Source organism: Rattus norvegicus, chromosome 15 (genome assembly GCF_021556685.1).
Source record: "Rattus norvegicus strain SHRSP/BbbUtx chromosome 15, alternate assembly SHRSP_T2T, whole genome shotgun sequence".
NCBI classification, from domain to species: domain Eukaryota; kingdom Metazoa; phylum Chordata; class Mammalia; order Rodentia; family Muridae; genus Rattus; species Rattus norvegicus.
The window spans coordinates 29,653,264-29,674,553 of NC_141548.1; the positions used below are offsets into that span (position 1 = coordinate 29,653,264).

At 39.9% G+C, this 21,290-nt stretch overlaps 2 gene segments (V, D, J or C); both read left to right on the top strand.

The window, feature by feature from the left end:
- LOC148000932 (T cell receptor alpha variable 22-like) overlaps positions 1-21,290 on the top strand; it is a 322,393-nt gene that overhangs the window by 55,270 nt on the left and 245,833 nt on the right.
- LOC134478812 (T cell receptor alpha variable 22-like) lies at positions 4,434-6,554 on the top strand. The segment is given in 3 exon segments: positions 4,434-4,608; positions 4,784-5,809; positions 6,051-6,554. Coding segments are annotated over 2 exon segments (348 nt in total).

Sequence of the window (21,290 nt, forward strand, 5' to 3'; positions counted from 1 at the left end):
TTCTCTCGACATGCTTATGAGGCATCCCTAACATCTCAAAACAGGTCAATAGGAAACATATGCTGTCAGACCCCACCTCCCTCAAAACTGTATATAATCCTAACCAGACAGAATAAAGGTATGTGAGAATGATAATAATAAAAGAACCATCATTAAAAAAGATCTTTTAAAAATCATCTTTTTCTGTTTGGTCATACTATGTAATAAGCCAATGCTCTGCTAATGAAATGTGATGTATGCTATCCCGTGAGATGAGATGAGACTTTTGTAGTCACATTGTTGCAGTAGGATTTCAGTTTCCTCTGCTATGGTCTTCATGTAATATGGTAGCTGGCAACCCCCGGAGGGTACACTCCTACACATACATAGTTATACATGTGCACCATTTCTTTTGGTAGTTGATATGTGCACATGCTACTAAACAATGTTAGCAATGGTCCCTGCAAACTATCAAGGTCCACGCCATGCTACTTTGCCCTTTTCTATAGTTATCCTAAGCAAACTTAAGATATAGGGATGGATGCTTGGTTCAAGTGCTGAACCCAAAAACACTTAAAGCCTTTGCTAGGAAACTACAGTAGGATTTCATTCCTTTGTCACCAGCATTGGGTGCACTGTACAAAAGAGGCAGACTCCACTCTTCCCAGCACCTTGACAAAAGTAAGATCATCAGACCTTTAAGTATGATTCTCAAGAATGTTCTGTCAAGAATGGGTAACTTCATTGTAGGGGACAGCTGCTCTAAAAGAAAGGATGAAGGGAGAATGATTGAAGGTTGGGTATTTTCATCTCTACAGTTATGCCTTCCAATGGACTCATTTTCTCATTTCACAACACAGCACAAGGTGTGGCTGAGACAACACGAAGTTCTTTTCTTGAAGCCTTAGAGGTAGAAGTCCTGTATGGAGGTGTGATCTGGACCTACTTTTCCAGAGATCTCTTTCTGTGGCCACAGATGACTGCTGCCTTCCGTGAGTCCTCACAGGGTCCTTCTCAGAGCATGTGCAGGTCTATGGTCATCATTAATCTGATGGTCCAGGCCTCCTGTGCTATTTTATTTATTTTAGTTTGGTTACCATTTAATGTCCTATCTTCAAGTGTCACTGAAGTCCTTAGTGTGAGGGCTCCACCATAATTATTTTGGGAGAGACACAGTTCAGTCCTTAACAGCCTTATAAGATTATTCTTCACATATAAAGATTGTTGGGTTCTCCTTATTCTAATATTTATTAGTTTCTGCTGTGCATATGAACATGCACATGTGCACACATGCACATACGTACACACACACACACACACACACACACACACACACACACACACACACACCAGAAAGAATCTTACACTATATGGTGAAATTTCATTGTAGATTTTTCTAGAGTGGGTAGCAAGATTTAAGATGATTCAGCAAAACTGTTGCTTTTTATGTGATTTTATTAAATGTGAGTGTATAAATGTACATATGTGTTTAGTGTGTGTATGTGTGTGAGTGTGTATGTGTATGTGAGTGTGTATGCATTTAAGTATGAGTGAATGTGCGTGTGCATGTACAAAACTGAGTCCACTGGGAATCAGGTGAATTTTGATGACTGCCTTTTCTTACCATTGTCTGCATGTTTCCAGAAAGAATAAAAACAAACTTATAATTGATGAAGAAGCTAATTATGAAAGACTGTAAGTACAAGGACCTGTGGTAATAACTGAATCTGAAGGAATATTGGCTGAGTAGCAATCCAACCACCATTTCAGAATATGAAAACTTTAGATTTAGCTTCCTTCTTTTCTGCTTCATTTATTCTCGGTGTTTCCCTCAGCCTAATTCCCATCCCCCATTCTGTCTAAATATTAATTCAACCTTTACTTGAACCTCCTCCTGTTATCTGAGCTGATTCACATGACAGGCTGGCCACTCTCCTCACACACTCCCCCCTCTCTGGCCGCTGGCACAATGGACATGCTTTAGGGAAGGCTGTGCTGCTTACGAGGGGTTAGTGGGTTAGAGAGCAGATTTCAATCTGTTCAGCACTGTCAAGAGGACACAGCCTGCCCTACAGTGTCTCCTCAGCATTCTTGGTTTGGGTTACATTTTTCCAAAGAAGTATGTGCCAAGAATTAAAGTTCTGACTCACCCAGAAGATTGCCTTTTATAGACAATTTGCTAATTTCTATATCTGGGTAGTTTTAATATTTTCGTGTTTTTGGAAATCTTGATTTTTTTCCTCCTTCTGTTGTTTTGATTAAGCTTTCATTGTTCTCTATAACAACACGTACTGGAACATCAGCCTACGGAACTGTGTTTCAGTTCTCATGGTGAGTTCCACGATGCCTCAATGACATGGCTGCCTAGAGAAGACCTAAACAAGATGGCACTAATCGACAGCCACTACACATGTGAATGTTGAAGGGGAAAATCCCGCAGAGCCCCAACTGTACACAAACACTGTGGTCAGCTAAGAAATGCTGAGAACAGTCTTATCCAAGGAAGAACCTCCCAATTTATTATTGAATACCATGTGGTCTACCCTGAGATCATATACATACAAGTTACATTCTATACTCTGAGCAGGTGTTATCTCTATATCCCAGACTCTATATGTAACAACAATTAAAGAAATAGCAGCAAGACAACATGAATTGGGGGAGGGGCTATGTAGAAGAAGTTGAAGAGAGAAAGGGATATGTTTTTGTTCTTTGTTAGTATTTTTTTTGTTATTTTTTGTTCGTTGTTTCATTTTGTTTTTAGAGATCTATGGATTTTGGGAGCAGGATGGTCAGCCCAGACAAACACTTAATTTAAGCTAAGCTATGTTTATATATATTCATTTTTATTTTATGTACTATTTGGTACATAGACACTGATATGCTTCCTTATTGCATTTTCAGACAGAGTTACTCAATCCCACATTCCTCCATCTCTCTCCTTCTATGGTGACCTCCCCTCCCCTCCCTTCACCTTCCCTGTGTCTCCCATTACATTTTGCTTGCCTTGCTCTTCCCATCTCGAGTGGCTCTCCCCAGCCACATGTCCCTTGTACCTTTCTGGCCTCTGTGGTGACCCCAGGTCACACATTTCCGTCTGAAGATGTGGAGTTAGGAGCGTCTGCAGTTTCCACTGAGGTTAGGGCTTCAGGACTTCGGGGCAGAACACATGGCATTTTTTTTCTGGGTCTCAGTCAGCTCATTTACAAGAATCTTTTCTGGTTCCATCATCTAACTGCAACGTTTATGATGCCGTTTTCCTCTGCATTGAAGAACATTCCATACTATGTAGGCACCACAGTTTCATTGTCCATTCACCAGATGAAGGACATTTATGTTGTCTCCGTTTCCTCGTTACCATGAGGAGAGCAGCAGTGGACATAGGTAAGCATCTGTGGAGAGGGACAGAGACCAAGAAGTGGCATAGCTGGGTCCTGTGGTAGATTGAGTGTTCGTGGTTTAAAGATTCTCCACACTGGTTTCCAGAGGAGCTGCACCAATCGTTATTCCCCTGAGAATGCGTGCAGGTTCCTTTACCCTCTATGCACCTCCCCAGCATTGTTGTGAGGTGTTTTATAGATTTACATATTCTGACTGGTGTCAGATGAGATCTCAAAGTTGTTTTAATTTGCATTTTCCTAATTGCTAAGGTTGATGAACAATTTTAAGATTTTTAAAGCCATTTTTGTTTCTTCTATTGAGAACTCTCTCTAGATGCTCTTCTCTTCTGACCATTGGCGTTTCCTCCAACAGGAAGTGATGGGCTGGTTTAATGAGGCTTGTGAGGATGGCCTGAAATCACGTTTGTTGTTGGTGTCAGTCCACTAGGGGGCACTGCAGGGTTCCTAAGATTACTTTTTCTTCAGTCACCCTGAGGTTTGAAGCACTGAGAAGAGACATAAGGACAGAAGGCAATCCATTCCCAAAGCAAGAGGTACAGGTGATGGTGATGAGGTGTAGTTCACCTGGGTCTTTAACGCTCAAACATTCTGTAGACAGCCACAGATATCTAGAGCCTGTTTTCTGGATCCGTTGTTCTATAAATCTATTTTAAAAATAATTCTCTGAACGTATATAAACAAAATAGAATTACTAGGCGTTATGACAATGGACACTCAAGAGAAAACAATTCTACTTTTTTTTAAATTTCTTTTAGGTTTATGTTTAAAATTCGCCAAACTAAAAAAACTGGAATTATTCCAATACAATTCGTATCACACACATGTGAATGAACACACACACACACACACACACACACACACGTGATTAGTTTTTCCACCAGCATTCTGTATTTATGCATTCTCTTTCCTCAAACATTCTCACCCCCTCAAACTCCTTATATTACCTGTTACATTAGAAACACAGTGTCCTGGGCTCTACATCAATGTCCTCCACAGTCCTGGAGCAATGACAGTGCAGAGTCATGAGGTGGAGGTGGGTGGAGTTCCTTGTTCAGATGAATGAGGGAGCTCAGTGACTCAGAGAGAACCTGTAGTCTGTGAGCACAAGTTGTCTGGGCACAAGACTGACCCCCTTCAGACCTGGAGAGAAGACGTCCCAGCAAGTGGACAGGGGCCATGGAGAGGAACCTGGGAGCTGTGCTGGGGATTCTGTGGGTGCAGATTTGCTGTGAGTTGTGCTAAGCTAAGTTCCTATCTGGGATTCTCCAGAAATGTCGGTGGTGGAGGGGGAGAAAGTAGATGAAAATCTCCTGTGCGTTCTTCCTCATGGCGTCTCCTGGGTATTTGCCTGTTGGGGGTGGATACCTCTCTTTGATCCTGTTTTCCTTTTCTGTTTCCAACAGGGGTGAGAGGAGATAATGTGGAGCAGAGTCCTCCAGCCCTGAGTCTCCACGAGGGAACCAATCCTGCTCTGAGATGTAATTTTTCTACCTCCATGAGGAGTGTTCAGTGGTTCCGACAGGATCCCAGGGGCAGCCTCATCAATCTGTTCTACCTGGCTTCAGGAACGAAGGAGAACGGGAGGTTAAAGTCAACATTTAATGCTAAGGAGCGCTACAGCACCCTGCACATCAATGATGCCCAGCTGGAGGACTCAGGCACCTACTTCTGTGCTGCTGAGGCACAGTGCTCCCAGTGAGCCTGCAGCCTGGCCCCAAACTGCAGCTGGCTGTGCAGCTACAACCCCTGCCACAGAAGAACTCTGCAGGAGGCTTTGCACAGCTGTGGCTTCATCAGATCTCCACAAATCACAAAGATGTGAGGAAATATAAAAATACCACTGTAGTTCCCACTTACATTCTGACTGACATGACACTGACTTCTAGAATGCTAAATGCTCAGAAACATCAGCATGCATGACTAAAATATACCCCTTTATTTTTTCAGTTTTTGCTAATGTCATAGAATATAAACCTCTCTTACATATTGGAGAATCATTTGGGTCATTTGTTAAAATTCGAAACTGAAAGCAACTCTTTTCATCCTTTGTTTAAAGAGCACAAGACAACACTGAGCTAATCTGCTCAATATGATGTAGATAAATTAATTAATTCATCCAATAAATTAAGTGGTAGAAAGGCAAGAGAAATCTTATTAGATCAAGACATTATAGATATGTCTTGATATTTTAAATATATAATACATTTATTCTGCAGTGTAAAAAAATATTTCATGTATTAATTAGGAGCCAAAAGATAAAATAAAACTAGGAAGATGTATTTGCAATTTATGTCACAATAAAACTTGTAGCAACTGATTCTACCTTATATGCAAAACTTTTCTTTAAAACACTGCTTTCACTGGAATTGGAACAGGCAGTCATCCCCAGGGAAAGGAACAGGGAAAGACTAATTGTCTAACACCAAATGGTAAGTACTGAGACATAGTTAAAATGAACATTTTATGGAATCTACAGTGTATATTACAAATATATATATATATAATTAAAACAATTAATAAAACTATTAGTGAATAAAAAAGAATACTGCTTTCAAAAGAAGTGTTGAAACATTCTAAATATACAGTAGGGTACCGATTTATTATACAATAATTAAATGTGAACTAAATAACTCGTTTATTTTCTGAAGGTTGACTGATTATATTCCACAGTTGAAAACTCTGGCCTGTCCTTGTCTCTGTATGGAACTGGGAATCAGCCATGCCATTCATCCACGCATCATCTCTCCATTGTTTTCGCTCAGAAACAGCGACTGTGTGACTACAACAGCAACTGGATGGCCTTTCTTTTTCTCTCTAGAGCTTCACAGATTAACTGAAACCTTGTGATTCATTCGGCTTCATCCCCATTGTAACTCCACTTCCTTAAAATATATATTATCTGGGCTTCCCAGACAACAAATAATGTCTCAGGGTCAATAAGATTTTTGTGGGCATGGTTAGAAGTTATGTCAACATTCACATAAGGATCCAGTCGCCTCAGAGAGGTCACAGATAGCAGCCATCCTAACCCTTGCTTCTTGGTCGGGTACAGCCATGGAATCAGGTGAGATTGGTGTCTTTTTTTTTCTTTTTTTCGGAGCTGGGGACCGAACCCAGGGCCTTGAGCTTGCTAGGCAAGCGCTCTACCACTGAGCTAAATCCCCAACCCCTCAGGTGAGATTGGAATGTGGCAGTTAGCACAGGCAGGGGGTACTTGGAAAACACCTTCTAACTGATCTGGATAGATCTTTTTTCCAATCCCATTCCTGCTTAATGTTGACTTGAAAGTGTTTGTTTAATAAACAAATGAGCTTGAGGACTACATGTAGCAGTTTTAGAGATTTTTTTAGACAAGACAGACAATACCAAATTTTAAAAAAACGAATATAAATTATTGTCCGCTGCAAAGTCTTAAAAAATCAAATTTGAAATTAAATTAAAAAAAAAAAAAACAAAATGAGAAAACATCGTATCAATTGAGAAAAGCACCCCTTCTATTCTGCTGTGTTCGCCTGGACGGCCATCAAGCCTGGGTCCCTTTCATCCCTTGCTCTCAGAAGGTCTGTGAGTTCTTCTCACACATGAAGGTGATAACGCCATTCTCTTTTTAAATCTGGTTTACCGTAAATAGAATCTGTGTGATGCACACTTAACTTCGTCCTGTTATAGTCATCCGTCATCTGCTCCATTTCCTGAACTGACTCCTCTAGATCTTTTTCTCATTTCTTCATTTTGAACTCCAATTTTCTCACTACCCTTTACTAAGTCCTGGATTTCATCCACATGTCGAACAAGTTCACTGTACTCTTTAGACTTCTGATTAGTTGTCACTGTCTTCTCTACTTCCTGGTCAAAGTGATTACTTTCGTGAATCTATTAGTTTCTGGTCATCAATAATGTCCTGAGTAAGCTCTTCATTCTTCTTCATTTGTTTTCATTTTCTACATCCTCATTTCAAAGAGCCAGTTTTTCATTAACTTTCTTCTCTTCATCTGACTTGTTTTTGCACATTCTTTAATTCTCTAAATTTTTATTCCAATTGGTTTCAAGTTGGTGAACTCTAGCACACAACAACAGAGTATCATGTCCCCCTGCAGACTACTAAACCATCTTCAGGTTCATTGCTTAGTCTTAGTTGATTTTCAGATTTTGATTGTCCTTCTCCAGCCTTTTCAACTTCTCCAAACCAGGGCTGCTTCTCGAGCTGTCACCTTCATTAGTGACTGAATAATTCTGAATAGATGTGCCACATTTGCTCCATCGTCAGAGTTTCGTTCATTTATTTCCACCTTTGATGAAGAAAAGATAAATTAGCTGGCAACTTTCTTGAAGTGGCAGGTCATCTAAATCAACTGTGGTTAGTTATTTCTGGTTTAAATTAGGTGGAATCTTGAATTCTTCCACTGTCTTTCCTCTCCTAAACCAAGCCTTCCAACCAAGAACATTCACCTTCTACAGCAACTGTCACTCCTCAGGGTCCATCCCTGGCTCAACCTCTCTCCTGCTAGACCCTTCCTCACACACCTTTCCGACCAACTCTTCCTGCACAAGCCAGAGACTGTTGGCTGCTGGACAACACCACTCTCTGTATTGATATTTTTGTATAATTTACAACTACTTTTCAGTATGTAAACTAATTTTACCTCAGCACACACCCTGCTGTGTTTTAAAACAATGTAAGCCCCCTTCTCTGCATCTATAGAGAGAGAAATGATTTTCTGTTTTACATCGTCTCACAAACTTTATCACTATCCATGTTGAGAATTTGAGCCTCCATTTACCCCTGGAACAAGAACACTTAACTCTAGAAAGCCATATATTGTTAAACCATATGCCATTCTCAGGTTCTCCAAGTCACAGAGAATATGTGTTTCTTACAAGAAAAGTGTGTTAGATTTAATGATTAAACCAGATCCTCATGAAGGAGCATCCTGTTTATCTCTGCCCAACTCTCCAGTCTACAACCTTATCACACGACTTTATCACAATAGTTAGCAAGGTTTAATTTTATTTTATTTGGCTATACATTTCACCTCCCCATGACCCACTATCAATCCATTTATGTTCTGCATGCTATGGAAACCCAGATAGGATTTTATCTAATTTTTCAGGGATCCATCAAGGAAATGGCAGGCATGTCAGACGCCTGGGACTGAGAATCAGTTTAGGTTTCCATACTGTGAGTCAATTTGTCCCCAGTCCCAGGCCACTCTATGCCCCACACTTCTCTGTGTATTTTCTATGTCCACTAGCATAAAAGAATTTCAAGGCCAGAAGAATTCATAAAAGTCCCTTATCCAATTCTATTACTAGGCAGCAACTACATACAAAATGCCACAATAAAATGATCAATGAATGTGAATAGGAAGAAGTCTTGTTTCCAGATTTTCTACTTAGGAATGTCTAGGCCTTATTTCAGGAGGAACAAGCGCCTCATGGAAAATCTACTATTTTCAGTTCTGCATTTTAGGTCTGGAAAGAACATGGTCCAGTCTGTCTGACAAGAATCAAGAACTCCAATCTGTGCAAACATGGGCACTTTGAGCAAGTTAGACTCTGGCTGTACATTCCTCCTCCTCCTCCCCTTCCTTTGAAAATAGATTTTTTCATGTAATATATTCTGATCACATGTCCCCTTCCTCATCTCCTTCCAGATCCTCCAAACATCCCCACACATCGACCTCCACATCTTTTTCAATCTCTTTCTTTTTCTAGAAAATCAGCAAGCAAAAGCAAGCAAAAGCAAGCAAACAAACAAAAAACAGACAAACAAATGAACAGGGGGAAAAGTCTGAGAAACACATATACATGCAGCATCCAGAAACATACACACGCGCACACACACACACACACACACACACACACACACAATCTGTAAAACACAACATTTGAAACCATAATACATAAGAAAGCAACCAACGTCCAGATAAAGCATTGAGGGGCAAAAATCCCTCTAAACTACCACTCAGTTCAGTTGGATTGGGCTTCTACTGCTGAGGCCTGAGGCCTGCCTTTAAGTGTGGTTTGTATATCTAGTAAACCTCTGTAGGTGAAACTAAATTTCCCTGTGTGATTGGTTGTCAGTTGGATATAGTTTCTTGGTTAGGGATAGGGAATTACATGTGCTTCCCCTTTTAGTACTAGGGACACGTCTGTATTGGACCTATGCAGCACCCATGCATGCTGCCGCCATCTCTATGAGATTACATGTGAGCCATCTTTCTGAACGGCATTATTTCCTTAGTGTCTTCCATCTGCACTGACTCTCATAATCTTTCTGTTTCCACTTTTGCAAAATTCCCTGAGCCCTGAATGGGGAAGTGTCATGGAAACATTCTGTTTAGGACTGAGTGCTGAAGGTCTCTCATTCTCGGCACATTTCCAGTTGTGAAGTTGTGGGTCTCTGCGTTTGTTCCACCTACTCTAGATAGAAGCTTCTTGATGATGACTGAATAAGGCATCGGTCTATGGGTGTAGCAGAAAGCAATTCCAAGTCATTATATTGCTACTTATCTTTAGGAGAGCAATAATATTTGGTTTTCCTCTAGGTCTACAGCCTAACGAGTCAGGTTCTTGGCTGTTGGAGCAGTATAAGGCAGGGACTCTATCCAATGGAGTGAGTCCATTCAGAGTGTGGTTGGTTACTCTAATACCATTCGTGCCATTATCACACCAGTGTATCATGCAGGCGGGCCACCATTGCAGAACAAAGAATTGGTGTTTACCTTTCTTTTCAGGTAACATTCAGACTACCTTCCTGTATACCATGAACACCAGTCCAAAGAGATAGAAGCTCTAGTCAGTCACCAGCTCAACTTCTCCATGTTCAGTGAGATACGGAGGTGTTGTCTTCATCTGTTTGTGAAGAGCAACCAATAGTCTTGGCAATAGCTTGAGTTGTTCAAGCATTTCCATGGTGCCCCTTTGTTCAACATCTCAGTTAGATGGCATCACTTCTTAGCCATTCTGCAGGGTATAAGATGAAATCTCATAGTGGTTTTAATTGCAATTTCCTAATGACTAAGGATGTTGATCATTTCTTTCAGCATTTCTTAGCCATTTGTGTCTCATGCTCACTGTTAGATCTACACCTATTTTTTGTGTTATTTCTTTTCTCGATGTTTACAGTCTTTTAAGTTCTTTATATATTTTAGATATTAGCCCGGTACCAGATGCATAATTGGTAACAATACGTTCCATTGCCAAAACAAGCACTGGTTCAAATGATGGTGTCTTTTGCCCATACATAAACGTTTCAATATTTTGAAGATCCATTTATCAATTTTTTTTTTACTGATTGTGCTGTTGGTTGGTGTCCTGCTCACAAAGACTTTTCCTGTGAGCAATTTTAATCATTTTTCTTGTACTTGATTCAGAATATTTTGACATATGTTGAGATCCTTGATCCATTTGGACTTGAGCTTTGTACAGGGTGATAAAAATTATTCTATCCACATTCTTTTACATGTTGCCATTCAATTTGACCAGCATCATTTGTTGAAGATGCTGTCTTCTTTCTGGTATGTGTTTCTGGGTTCTTTATCAAATGAGAGGTTCATAGGTATGTGGATTTTTGTCTGGGTATTCAATGCCATTCCACTGATTAGCGTGTCTGATTTACATACATATCTGATGTTGGGCTTATTATTATTATTATTATTATTATTATTATTATTATTATTATTATTATTAAATCTTTTTTTTACAGGCCAGACTTTATTCCCCTCCCAGTCCACCCTCCGATTGTTCCATATCCCATACCTCTCCCTCTCCATCTCTATAAGGATATCCCTACCCAACGCCCACCCCACTCCCTACTCCCTGGGGCCTCAAGTTTCTCAAGGGTTAGGTGCATCTTCTCTGATTTAGTCCAGACCCAGAAGTGCTCTGCTTTACATGTGTTGGGGTCCTCATTGCAGCTGGTGTATGCTGCCTGGTTGGTGGCTCAGTGTCTGAGAGTTCCTGAGAGTCCAGGTTAGTTCAGACACTGATTTCCTATGGAGTCACCCTCCTCCTCAGCTTCTTCCAGCTTTTCCCTCATTCAACCACAGGGGTCAGCAGCTTCTCTCCATTGGTTGGGTAGAAATATCTGCACCTGACTCTTTCAGCTGCTTGATGGGCCTTTCGATGGGCAATCATTACAAACCCTTGTTTGTAAACACACCTTAGCATCAGTATTAGGGTTAGGCCTTGGGGCCTCTCCTGAGCTAGATCTCAGTTTGGGCCTGTCACTGGGACCTCCTTTTCCTCAGGATCTTCTCCATTTTTCTTCCTGCAGTTCTTCCAGACAGAAACAATTCTGGGTCAGAGTCTTTGATTGTGGGATGGAAAGCCCATACCTCTATTTGATGCCCTGTTTGTTTGTTTGTTTGTTTGTTTGTTTGTTTTTACTGGAGGTGAACTCTACAACTTCCCTCTCCCCACTGTGTGGCATTTCATCTAAGGTGTCTCTTTTTGAGTCCTGAGAGTCTCTCACCTTCCAGGTCTCTGGAGCATTCTAGAGGTTCCCCCCACCCCCTACTTCCCAAATGGAGTTTAGAACTAAACAGAAAATTCACAACAGAGGAATCTCGAATGGCTGAGAAACACTTAAAGAGATGTTCAAATCAAAACAACCCCGAGATCCCACCTTATGCCAATCAGAATGGCTAAGATCAAAAACTCAGGTGACAGAACATGTTGGCGAGGATATGAAGAAAGAGGAACACTCCTTCACTGTTGGTGGGATTGCAAACTGGTACAACCACTCTGGAAATCGGTCTGTGGGTCCTCAGAAAACTGGAAATAGACCTACCTGAAGACCCAGCTATACCAGTCTTGGGCATATACACAAAAGATGCCCCACCATGCCACAGGGGCACGAGTTCCATTATATTCATAGTGTGATAACCAGAAGCTGGAAACAACCCAGATGTCCCATAACAAAAGATGCCTCAATCCCACTTGGGAGGATCAAGAAAGCAATCACAAGAAGGGTGGAGGGAGGGAGGGATCTGGGTGGGAAAGGGAAGAGGGGAAGATGATCAGGTATTGGGGGAGAACAGGAACAGGAAAAAACCCCTGAGGTCCAGCAGAAAGATGTTGTTTTTTTTTTTTTTTAAACTATAACTTGAAGTCTGGGATGATAATGATGCCTCAAGTTCTTGTATTATTAATGGTTGACTTAGCTATCCTGTGCTTTTGTGATTCCATATGAATCAGAACTGGTTTGTGTTTTGTTTTGTTTTAATTGTTGTGAAAATTAATTTGGAATTTTTATAGTTTGAATTGAGTCTTTCAATTGCTTTGGGTAGGATGACTACTTTCATTATATTAATTCTACCAAACCATGAGCATGAGAGGACTTTTCATAGACTGATATCTTCTATTTCTTTCTTTCATGTTTTAAAACTTTTACTATACAAAATTTTTACTTGCATCGTTAGGGTTTTTCAAAGACATTTTTATTTTGGAGGTATTATAATCGGCTCTATTTCCATGATTTCTTTCTTAGTGTGTTTACCATTATAATACAGAAAATCTACTAAATGTTGCAAGTTACTTTTTATCCTGCTACTTTGCTGAGAGTGTTTTTAGGTCTAGGAGTTTCCAGTGGAGTCTTTAATATATAAAGTCATATCATCTTCAAAGAAACATACTTTGACTTCTTCCTTCCCTATTTGTGTCACCATACTTCATCATGGTGGATAATTTTGTATGATGTGTCTTGTATTCAGTTTGCAGTATTTTGTTAAGAATGTTTGCATCTATCTTGATAACAGACACCAGAGTGTAATTTTCTTTCTTTGTTGCACCTTTGTGCAGTTTAGATATCGGGACAATTGTGTCCTCATAAAAAGAATAGACAATGGTCCATCTGTTTCTGTTTTGTGAAATGATTTGAAGTTAGGGACAGTAATTATTCATTCACTGTCCATGAAATTTTATACTTTCTGTTTCTGATATTCATATATTGAATTTTTAATCTAATCTCTTAGTCTCATGTCTTTTTATTGGAAAATTGAGACCATCAGTACTGAAAATTATCAATGAGCAGTGTTCATTTACTCGTGTTATTTTGTAGCTGTGGTCTGTGCTTCCCCCACTCCTAATTTGCTAACTGGGATTATTTATTCCTTGTGCTTTCTTAGGCGTGGTTTACCTTGTCAGGTTCTCCTCTATCATCTTCTACAGACATGGATTGGTAGACGGTTATTGCTTAAGCTTGTTCTTATCGTGGAATGGTTTTGTTTCTTCATTACTTGATAGTTGTTCACATGGAATGGCATCTTTCTCTCAGTGTCTGTGTGTCATCTTTCCAGGCTCTTCTGGCTTTTGTAGTGTCCATTGAGGTGTCGGTTATTATTATGTCTGTTTATTGGAGTAGGGTTCCTGGGTTCTTGTGGCAACAGATTGTCTTGGGTATTAATGTTCGTATTTTTGTACTGGTCTCTGGGCCTGGGGTGACTTTGTTTCCAAGTGTTGATATATAGTATTGTCTCTGTAAAGTGGATGAATTCCTTGGTTTCTGTTGAATTCTTCAAATCTTGTTGAAGTGATTTTCTGTGAAAAAGTACTTCCATGGGCCAATGTGTAGCAGAAAGGAATAGAGGTGGGCTAGGAGAAAAGGCTGATAGATGCTTCAGTGACATGCTAAAGGGATCCTGTTCATACGTAGAGGTGGGAAACATAAGGGGTTGAGAGCATAGTGCAAAGAAAGGATCCTGTAAGTAGGCAAAGACTTATGTAAAGAGATGGGGGATTACAGGGCTAGGAACCCTGTGTCTGAATTAAGAGTTGAAGTGTCCGGTGAATGAAGTACAAAAAGGGGAGTTCTAAGCGGGTTTTTACCAGGCTAAAGATAAGAATGGGGATATTGCAGGGAAGGAAGCATTTTTATGCTTTGGAGGGTGTCAAGAAGGAAAGGGGATGAACTAGAGTCATTGCTTAAAAGGTTCACAGTAAATGGGGAGCTGCGTCATCTTCAAGGTTTGTTGGAGTCCCTGGGAATTGGAAATAGAAAGAAGAACGGAATCCTATGAGTGGTCTGCTACAGGGCTAGGGGTAAAACTGAAAATTCCAGTGTAGAACATGAACATGAGTTAAGATGGACTACCTGTTTTCTAGACAGGTGTGGCCACCAGGTTCACAGGTGGAATGTCTCTATTGGCCTTTGAAACAAAGGAACAGGGATGAGGAGAGGAAATGCAACAAGGTTCAGCTGAGTCCCAGTGGATGCAGGAAGAGTGAGAGAACAGCCCCTGTAGGTCATAGGGTTGAGAATGGTACCACGCGAAATGATAGAGAGGGCAGTGAGGATGGCCCACCTGCTTCCCAAGCCCATGTGAACATTGAGTTTCCAGATAGACAGTGTTTGTAGGTATTCATAGTTGACACATAGGAAAGTAAATGGGCTAGAATGGAGGCCCTTTGGGAGAGTCCACAGGAAGGAGAAAACCTGGGCTTTTTGCAAGATTTTGTGCATTCTCTGTGGCATTCACACTGCTATTTTATCAGCAATTCAGCCTCTCAACACTGGATGCTTTTGGAGTGAGCGAAATGAACAGTGCCATCCTCAAGGTCAAATGACTGCTCAGAACTTCCCTAAGAGTAGCTATTGGTATTTGTGATTCCAGGACAGATTCTCTAGAAGGTAAGATTCAAGTATTAAAAACATCACATCTGTAATGTCAGCTAGAATTCCCTGAAATAGGAGGAACAGTGTCCGGGAGGCCTTCCAGGAGGGCCTTGGAGAAATAGAGAAGAGAGATGAAGGATCCTTCCAAAAGAAGAGATAAGGAGTCAGCCAGAAGAGGAAGTGAGTCAGGCTTGATGGTCAGGGGAGATTCACAGCTGACTCGCTAAGCCTCTAATAAAAAGAGACATTAATTCTATAACCTATTCTGTCCAGTCAGAGTTTGTCAATTGTCTCTATTTGCCCAGCACCAATTATACTATTTGAGATAGTTCAGGGCAGATACCCCAAGAAGATTCCTAGAGTAATCTCATCTATGTGTTATATAATGTGCTCTCTATATAATGATCTCCAGGGAATATGGAATATTTCCAAATAGTGACCAGATAAAGTTAATTTTAGGATTTTTTAGGATTTTCCTAAAACAACTAAGGTATATGTCTTCTCAGGAAAAGACATAAAATGAATCATAATGCAGAAAGTGTCCAATAATGGAACATGCAGAGACCAAAATGCAAAGTTAGAGACGGAGGGACAGCAACTGCAGCCATTCCCTCAGCTCTGCTGAAACTGTGTAAAGCAGGGGTGCTGCTTCCATGACTCTCGCTATTTCTAGTGGATATGGCTGTGCTGGATTTGATTAGCAAATACAGTTCTAGACAGAAGAAATGTTTTACACACACACACACACACACACACACACACACACACACACATGAACATACAGCATATATACATTTATATATGAAAACATCACTTATGTACCCTGACATATGAAACATAATGTATATGATGTGTTATACACATATATATATCTTGATCTCTCAACACTAAAACTCACTTGAGATGACTTATTATTGTTTGATGTGTCTGAGTCCCTCATATGTTCGAAGAGAACTTAGACTGAAGCCTCAGTGGTTAGGAATGCAACCACAAGGTGTCAGTAGATCTTAACTGCTGGGGAGTATGCAGACAATGCACTTCCTTGTATGTTGATTATAAAGGCTTTGTGACAGAAGCAAAACATTTTTCTCAGTTGCTGAGCAGATGACTCCAGAGGTACAATTGTAACTGAGAAAGAACAACATCCTGATAATTATAGCTGACCTCCTGTGCATAACAATCTGTACTGGATTTTAATTTAGTTGGGAAGAGCAATGAAAACTTATGTTCCTGCATTATTCATTTTTCTATGGCTGCAGCTGGATGGTGAGTTAATATTTGAAGGCCACAGAACAATCAGGGGACATTTCTGAGACATCTATGGGGAACTCTATTTTATTCAGGTTTATTCTAGTTACTGTAGAAAAAGAGAATCCTGGAAGTGGATGACGTCACACCTTTCTCCTCTCTTTCCATCTCTACATAGGGATGAGCCAAGGTGAGCAAGTGAAGCAGTTTCCTTCCATCCTGAGAGTCCAGGGGGGATCCAATGCCATCCTCAACTGCACTTATGTAGACAGTGCCTCCCTCTACTTCCCTTGGTATAAGCAAGAGCCTGGAATGCATCCTCAGCTCCTCATTGACATTCGTTCAAATATGGAAAGAAAGCAGACCCAACGACTCATCTTATTACTGAATGAGAAAGCCAAACACTTCTCCCTGCACATCACAGACACCCAGCCTGGAGACTCAGCCATGTACTTCTGTGCTGCAAGTGCACACTGCTCCACGGGCACCTGCAGCCCAGACCCAAACCTGCCTGGAGCCCCATCTACATCCTGTGTCACAGGCCTCCCAGGGCAGCGTTTGCCAGTTGTCAGCTTGCAGTTCCTAACTAATATAGACATTAAAATACAAAATAAGAAAGTCACTTCAAGTCACTCAAAACAATTTAGGACATTTTCCTACAGTTTTTAAATTTTATTTTAAAATTTGAAATATAATTTCATTAATTGGCCTTCTTCTTTCATCCCTCCATCCCCTTATACATTTCCTTCATTCCCTCACAAACCCATAGTCTCTCCTTTTTAACTATTACTATTACATATATGTATAAAGACAATCAGTTGTATATCATTAACATTGGTCGTATTATATAATTTTAGATCCAAACATGTTGTGGTTTGCCTTGGAGTTCTCTCTGAATTTGTAAAATAAAGGCAAGAGCTCGAGATTTGGGCAGAGGGAGGAGTCGGGAGCGAGAGGGGAGGAGTCAGGAGAGGGGAGGTGTCAGGAGGGGGGAGGAGTCAGGGGAGGAAAAAGGAGAGAAGCGAGGAGAGAGTCGTCATTGGAGAAGGAGAAGCTGAAGACCTGGCAAGTAAAAGGTGCAAGGGATGAGGGATTTGGGAGCTAGGAATAGGACAGTGTAGGGTGGATCTGCCCAATCTAGACGCTAGATTGTTTTCATATTAATTGAGTTGCGTTTTCTTTGTACGGGCCAATTCGGGTTGGAGAGGATACTGCAACACAAACACTTACGATTGGATAGCTAATTAGGGAGATTATCCTCCGAGATGAATAATTTCCCCTCTCTCCCTTAATTGTTTGTAGTTATTTGTCTAGAAAGTAGACCACTATGAGATTTGAGCAACAAGATAAGACATGGATATCAAAAGGGTACGAACATGAAAAAAATAAATGAAGTTATCAGATGCTGTGGTATTATACATAAGAGATCTCCCAGACCCTACCAGAAAACTTCTAGAAATTTTCAGCGAGTACAGCAACATGGTAGGGTACAAAATCTACTTACAAACATCAGTAGCCTTTCTGCATCCCAACAACAAACATGCTGAGATTAAGATCATGCGCACATTCCCACTCACTGTAGTTTCAAAAAAATAAAATGTCTGTGAATAAACCTAAGGAAGTCAAATTCTTCTTCAAGAAAAATTATAAATCTCTGAAGAATCAGAGAAAGATACTAGAAAGTGGAAAATCCTCTTAATGCTCACTGATTAGTAGGGCTAATATTGTAAAAATTACCATTGCACTAAAAGTAATTAAAGATTCAGTGCAGTCCCAATCAAAACCTCACAGCAGTCTTCACAGACATAGAAAATAAAACACCTAATGATTTATACAGCAGCGCACAGAACACTGAATAGACAAAACCAAAAATGGTAATGTCCCATGTCATATCACAGTGAAAATACTAAGTATATCTAGAGAAGAAATTGTTATTGAAAACTGAAGGAGAAAACACACAGGTCCAAAATAAAGGAAAGCTTATTATAATGAGAGTTTATTTCAAAATGAAAATTGGAAAGCCAGAAGACCCTGGAGCAATGCATTCCAAATCCTAAAAGAGTGTAACAGCCATTCTAAAATAGTAATATGCAGCAAACCTATCTGTCATGATTGATTGGGGGAGCAAGAAAGATTGTATATCTAATAAAGCAAACCTAAAGAAAATATGAGAAGCATTATTTGGAGCTGAAGAGAGAAATGCGGATACGAGAGAGCCTTTGGACAGAAATACAAAGCCATAAATATGAAAACATACCATACCTCTGAGAACACAGACAACCCCCAACATCAACAACATGACGACCACATCTAACACACACATTTCACTAATAACTTTACATATCAAAAGGCTCAGTTATTCACTCAAAACCCACTGTGTGACTAAATGGATGAAGAGACAAGATCCATCTATCTGCTGCCAGCAAGAGAGGTGACTTAGTTTTAAAGTTAGGCACCACCTTAGAGTAAAAGGATGGGCAAAAGTATTACAGTCACATGGGTATGGAAGCAAGCAGCCATTTCCACCTTAAAAATCTGACAAATCTCCTGAGAGACACAGCCAGAATACAGCAAATACAGAGGTTAATGCCAGCAGCAAACCACTGAACTGAGAACAGGACCCACGTTGAAGGAATCAAGAGAAAGAACTGGAAGAGCTTGAAGGGGCTCGAGACCCCATATGAACAACAATGCCAACCAACCAGAGCTTCCAGGGACTAAGCCACTACCCAAAGACTATACATGGACTGACCCTGGGCTCCAGCCTCATAGGTAAGAATGAATATCCTAGTAAGAGCACCAGTGGAAGGGGAAGCCCTGGGTCCTGCTAAGACTGAACCCCCAGTGAACGTGATTGCTGGGGGAAGGGCGGCAATGGGGGGAGGATGGGGAGGGGAACACCCATAAAGAAGGGGAGGGGGGGTTAGGGGGATGTTGGCCCGGAAACCGGGAAAGGCAATAACACTTGAAATGTAAATAAGAAATACTCAAGTTAATAAAAAAAAAAAAGAAGTCATACAAGTTATTTGTATTTGTAGTGTTCCTTATTTGTCAAAACATAAAGAATGACAACCAACACCAGAGATATAACCAAACTAAATAAAACAATCTTGTTTAATAACTAAAAAAAAAATCTGACAAAATAAAAACTTCTTTAGCAATACACAGACTCATGGAGATTAAACAATTCATTACTAAATGATGAAGGAATCAAAGATGAAATATGAAAGTATTCCTGGAATTAAATGAAAATGAAAGCATAATACAACAAAACCCTTTGGCACACATTGAAAACAACTGTGAGTTTTATGGCTCTGAGTACCTACCTTAAAAGAATTAAAGCACAAATAAATGACTGAGTGATGCAACTGAAAAATTTGGCAAGAACAAGCAAAAGCAAGCATACAAAAAAATCAATGAATCTAATGGATGTTTTTGTTTGTTTGTTTATTTGTTTATTTTAAGAAGAGTAACAAGATTGGCAGATCTTTGGCCCAACTAAATAACAGAAAGAGGTGACTCAAATTATCAGACTCAGAAGTGAACAGGAAAACAATGCAAGAGACACCAAAGAAATCCAGAACAATTTAAGGGAAATGCATACTCTGTTGAGCTGGAAAACATAAAAGAAATGCATGAATTTCTAGATTCAGCCAAGTCATCAAAATTAACCAAGAAGAAACCAACAACCTAAACAGACCCATAGCAAATGAGAAATTTGAGTAGAAATAAAAAGGCTCCAACCTAAAAAACAATTCCTGGACCAGATATATTGATAGCAGAATTCCACCAGATATTCAAAGAAAATCTACAGACAGTCTTGTTTAAACAATTAAAGAAAATAGAAAGAGGGGCATTCCCAAAGTCCTCTGAAGCCACTGTCATTATTCCCCAACCAGGCAAATACAACAACAATAAATAAAACTACCAGACAATATCCCTGGTGAACATAGACTCTAAAATACACAATAAAATACTTGTGAGGAGAATACAGACATACATCAAAAAGATTATATACCACAACCACAACTGCTTTATCCCTGAAATGCAGAATTGGTTCAAAATGCACAAGACAATTAATGTAATAAAGCACATAAATGGACTTAAAAACAAAAGTCACATCATCATCACAGAAGATTCCGAAAAGACCTTTAACAAAATCAAAAATGCCTTTTTGATAAAGTCCTAGAGAATATAGGGCTAGGAGAAACATACCCCAACATAAAAGCTACACAGGAGAAGCCCAGAGCTTCATCCTAAATCTCAACTTAGGGAGTGCTGACCCTTTGGAATCAAATGACCTTTCCACAGGAGTCACCTAAAATCATCAGAAAATACAGATATTTACATTATGATACATGACAGTAGCAAAATTATACTTATGAGTAGCAATGAAATAATTTTATGATTTAATGATTGGTGGGTTGTCACAATATGAGAATCTGTATTAATGAGTTGACACAGTAGGAAGGTTGAGAACCACTGTGCTAAATAAAGAAAAGCTTGAACCAATCCTGCCAAAGTCAGAAATGAAATAGGGATGTTCACTAGCCCTGTTCCTTGTCAGCAGTGTGCTTGAAGCACTAGTTGACGCAATAAACCAAGAGAAGGAAATTAAGGATGCAAATAGAAAAGGAAGAAGTCAAACTATCCCTATTTGCAAATGATAGGATACTATAGAGATCCTATAGATCCTATAGAGTTTTTTATCAGAAAACTTGTAGAAGTTATTTAAAAATTCAACAGCTATTAAAAACAATGACTTCATGAAATTCATAGGCAAATGGATGGAACTAGAAAATATCATTCTGAGTGAAGTAACCCAGTCACAACAGAACACACATGGTAGGCACTCACTGATAAGTGGATATTAGCCCAAAAGCTTAGAATATCCATGATACAACTCAAAGATCATATGAAGTTTAAGAAGAAAGAAGACCAAAGTGTGGATGCTTCAATCCTACTTAGAAAGGGGAAAAAATAATCGTAGGAGTTAGAGGGAGGAAAGGGCCTGGGAGAGAGAGAGGTGGGGGAGGAGCAGGATC